This window comes from Octopus bimaculoides, chromosome 11 (assembly GCF_001194135.2).
Source record: "Octopus bimaculoides isolate UCB-OBI-ISO-001 chromosome 11, ASM119413v2, whole genome shotgun sequence".
In the NCBI taxonomy this organism is placed as follows: Eukaryota; Metazoa; Mollusca; class Cephalopoda; order Octopoda; family Octopodidae; genus Octopus; species Octopus bimaculoides.
Genome location: NC_068991.1, coordinates 22,765,300 through 22,768,954, shown reverse-complemented (window position 1 = coordinate 22,768,954; position 3,655 = coordinate 22,765,300). Strand labels below are relative to the sequence as shown.

Genomic DNA, 3,655 nt, shown 5'->3' with positions numbered 1-3,655 from the left:
GAGAAAAGGATAAAGAGACCAATGGCAAAGTTAGAAATATATTTTATGGATAAAGTCTTACAATATATTTCTAACTTTGCCATTGGTCTCTTTATCCTTTTCTCTCTTTATACATACACATGCTATGTTACGTGACCTATATTATATTCCCCATTCATGTTTATACAACAACAGGGGCAAAACTAGCCGGTATACAGCACTTACTTGGTATTACCTGTATCTTTGGGTTTGATTGAATCCAATACCCTTCATAACCTTTATATATATATATATACACAATGGGGTGGCATTATCTGAAAGTTACAATAATGCAAAGAAGCACATTGTAACAAGCAGTGTATAAAAATATGTCTGGTTAACTTCAGTGAGATATATATATATATCTGAAAGTTACAATAATGCAAAGAAGTTAACCAGACATATTTTTATACACTGCTTGTTACAATGTGCTTCTTTGCATTATTGTAACTTTCAGATAATGCCACCCCATTAGCTTGGTGGACTCCTAATGAATGGGATGCTAGTCAATTGCATGGTTACCTATTTTGCAGTTGAGCGTATATAAGCTTTGGAATTCTCCAATTTTTGATATTTCTCAATTTGTTCAAATTTTGCATTGATAAAATTAAATTGGTTTTATCAGAAAATTTTTTCATTTATTCAAGTTTTTATTTTATCTAAAAAGAAAATTAAATTCGAATCAATTTTCAATTTCCAATGAATTTTCTCTTTAGATTTTTGCTTTATAAAAACATTTTTTTCATCAATTTTAAATTTTGAATAACAAAAAAAAAACAAAAAAAAAAAACATTGCTATCTTTGAAACAAATGTTATAATTGTTGATATCATAAGAATTCATAAACTTTCAAGAGAAGGTGAAATAATTCGTTTTTGGAACAATGGATCTCAATGCTCACATACGCATAGAACTATAAATAAGCTTGTAAATATTGGGATGAAAATCCCCTTTTGGATATAAAAATTCAAAAGCTACCTTTATGACAAGAATCCACATCTCCTGTAGACATGACAGGCTTTCTACCATTGAACCAAATCATTCTTTTGAATTTCTCTATCCGTTTTAGTAAATTTATTCTTACCAGCGAAAATTGTATGCTGTTGAAAGCCACCTTTGAATTTTTCTATCTAACCCAATATCTATATGTTCTTATTTATGTGAAGGTGTGTAGCTTAGTGGTATTCAGCTCACAATCATAAGGTCATGAGTTCAATTCCTGGCAGTGTGTTGTGTCCTTGAGCAAGACACTTAATTTCACATTGCTCCAGCTCACTCAGCTGGCAGAAATGAATAGTACCTGTATTTCCAAGGGCCAGTCTCGTTACATTTTGTGTCATGCCGAATCTCTCTGAGAACTACATTAAGGGTACATGCGTCTATGGAGTGCTCAGCCACTTGCAGGTTAATTTCATGAGTAGGCCGTTCTGTTAATTGGATCAACTGGAACACTCATCGTCATGACCAACAAAGTGCTGGTTATTATTTATAGCTTTATGTGTGCTTCAATATCCACTGTTCCAAAACAGAAATGTTTTTTTTTTGTTCTCTTGTTTACAGCTGTTTTGTACATAGTTCTAGGATGACCAGTTGTGAACAAACTATTTTATGTAGTCTCTGTCTGTCTGTCTCTCTCTCCCTCTCTCATTTAGCCCTAATACCTTTCGTGTTGTTTGCTATAATGAAGACAGTCATGTAAGAAAATACCCAGATACATCTCCTGCTCTTCGGGCCCAGGATCCACTAGGAATCTGTGGAAACAAGCGTCCAAATATTTTGTCTTATGCTACTAGGGTCCTGTCTTTACCACTGTATGATTATCGTGGCAATATACCTTACCACAAGAATTCTGGCTTTCTGAGACAAAACTACCACATGCTCAACAAACCAGTATGTTATATGGAGACAGAGGGTCAGCCTGAAGGACACTGGATATCACCAACCCTTCATCAAGAGAAATTTCCACAACCACCATATAGATATGATACAATTTCTCGAAGAGATTACTCTAGCTTTTCCCTGCCGGCAAATGGAAAAGTAAAGAAGGACAAGATGAAACCATGTAAGTTTTGTTGTTGTTATTTAACCCCAGGTATTCCTCGCTCAAGTAGACTTATTATCAAAGACATTCCAGCAGTGACCATCATACCTTTTTGTTTTTCATACATGGTTATCAAAGACTACACTATCCAATGTATCCATCCTCATTTGATATAGTAGAATGGGTGATTTGATTGCTATTTCTACATAGAAGTTTCTTCATTTTGCTGTTCATATGTAATGTGTCTTTGGTTTGATACTTTTTCCACTGATCTTCAATCATGGGCCCCATCACAGAACTCTATCCTCCTTTTCTACAGCTTCCTACAACAATCCATGCTTCTCTAAAAACTGCTGACTATATTATCACTAACCCCATCTAAACCCATTCTTTTCGTTTGGCTCCTTTTCCTCCTTCTTCAAAAGTTTGCAATAACGTATTCTGCATATAAAGATCAGGTAGTAGTATTACACTGGTGATAAAGTCTACCAGCCTATTACAAGGATGATAGTGATGATGGTGATGGTGTAGTGTAAACTGCTGGTAATTTCTAAATGTATTCTGCTGTTATTTACATGAAATATATTTCAGTTGACAAAAATGTGTAAATATGTTAACAATATTTAGTTTTGTTATTCTATGTAAGCTGTATGGTAAGAAGTTTGCTTCCCAACCACATTGTTTTTGTTCAGTCCCAATGTGTGTCACATTTGACAAACATCTTCTACTATAGCTCTGAGCCAATCAAAGCCTTATCAGTGGATTTGACAGATGCCTGTTGTGTGTGTATATATATATATATATATATATATATATATCATCATCATCATCCTCGTTTAACGTCCGCTTTCCATGCTAGCATGGTGGGTTGGACGATTTGACTGAGGACTGACGAACTGGATGGCTGCATCAGGCTCCAATCTGATCTGGCAGAGTTTCTACAGCTGGATGCTCTTCCTAATGCCAACCACTCCAAGAGTGTAGTGGGTGCTTTTACGTGCCACCGGCACGAGGGCCAGTCAGGCGGTACTGGCAATGGCCACGCTCAAAATGGTGTTTTTTATGTGCCACCTGCACAGGAGCCAGTCCAGCGGCACTGGCAACGACCTCGCTCAAGTGTTTTCTCACGTGCCAGTAAGGTGACGCTTGTAACAATCACGCTCAAATGGTGCTATTTACGTGCCACTGGCATGGAAGCCAGACAGCTGCTCTGGCCATGACCATTCTTGGACGGTGCTGTTAGTGCTCCACTGGCACAGGGGCCAGTCATCAAATATGGCTCAATTACGATTTCGATTTCACTTGACCCAATGAGTGGGCTGGCTACACTCTTGGCAGAGGCCACGGATTATGGTCTTACTTGGCTTGCCGGGTCTTCTCACGCACTGCACATTTCCAAAGGTCCCAGTCATTAATCATTGACTCGGTGAGGCCTAATGTTCGAAGGTCGTGCTTCACCACCTCATCTCAGGTCTTCCTGGGTCTACCTCTTCCACAAGTTCCCTCAGCTGCTAGGGTGTGGCACTTTTTCACACAGCTATCCTCATCCATTCTTGCCACATGACCACACCAGCACAATTGTCTCTCTTGCACACCA

General features: G+C 37.9%; 1 protein-coding gene across 1 annotated transcript in view; it reads left to right on the top strand.

The window, feature by feature from the left end:
• Positions 1-3,655, top strand: part of LOC106879401 (uncharacterized) — a 15,638-nt gene that overhangs the window by 5,084 nt on the left and 6,899 nt on the right. The window contains exon 2 of the mRNA XM_014928944.2: positions 1,670-2,079. Coding sequence (XP_014784430.1) covers positions 1,670-2,079 — 410 coding nt within the window. The remainder of the gene's footprint in view (positions 1-1,669; positions 2,080-3,655) is intronic.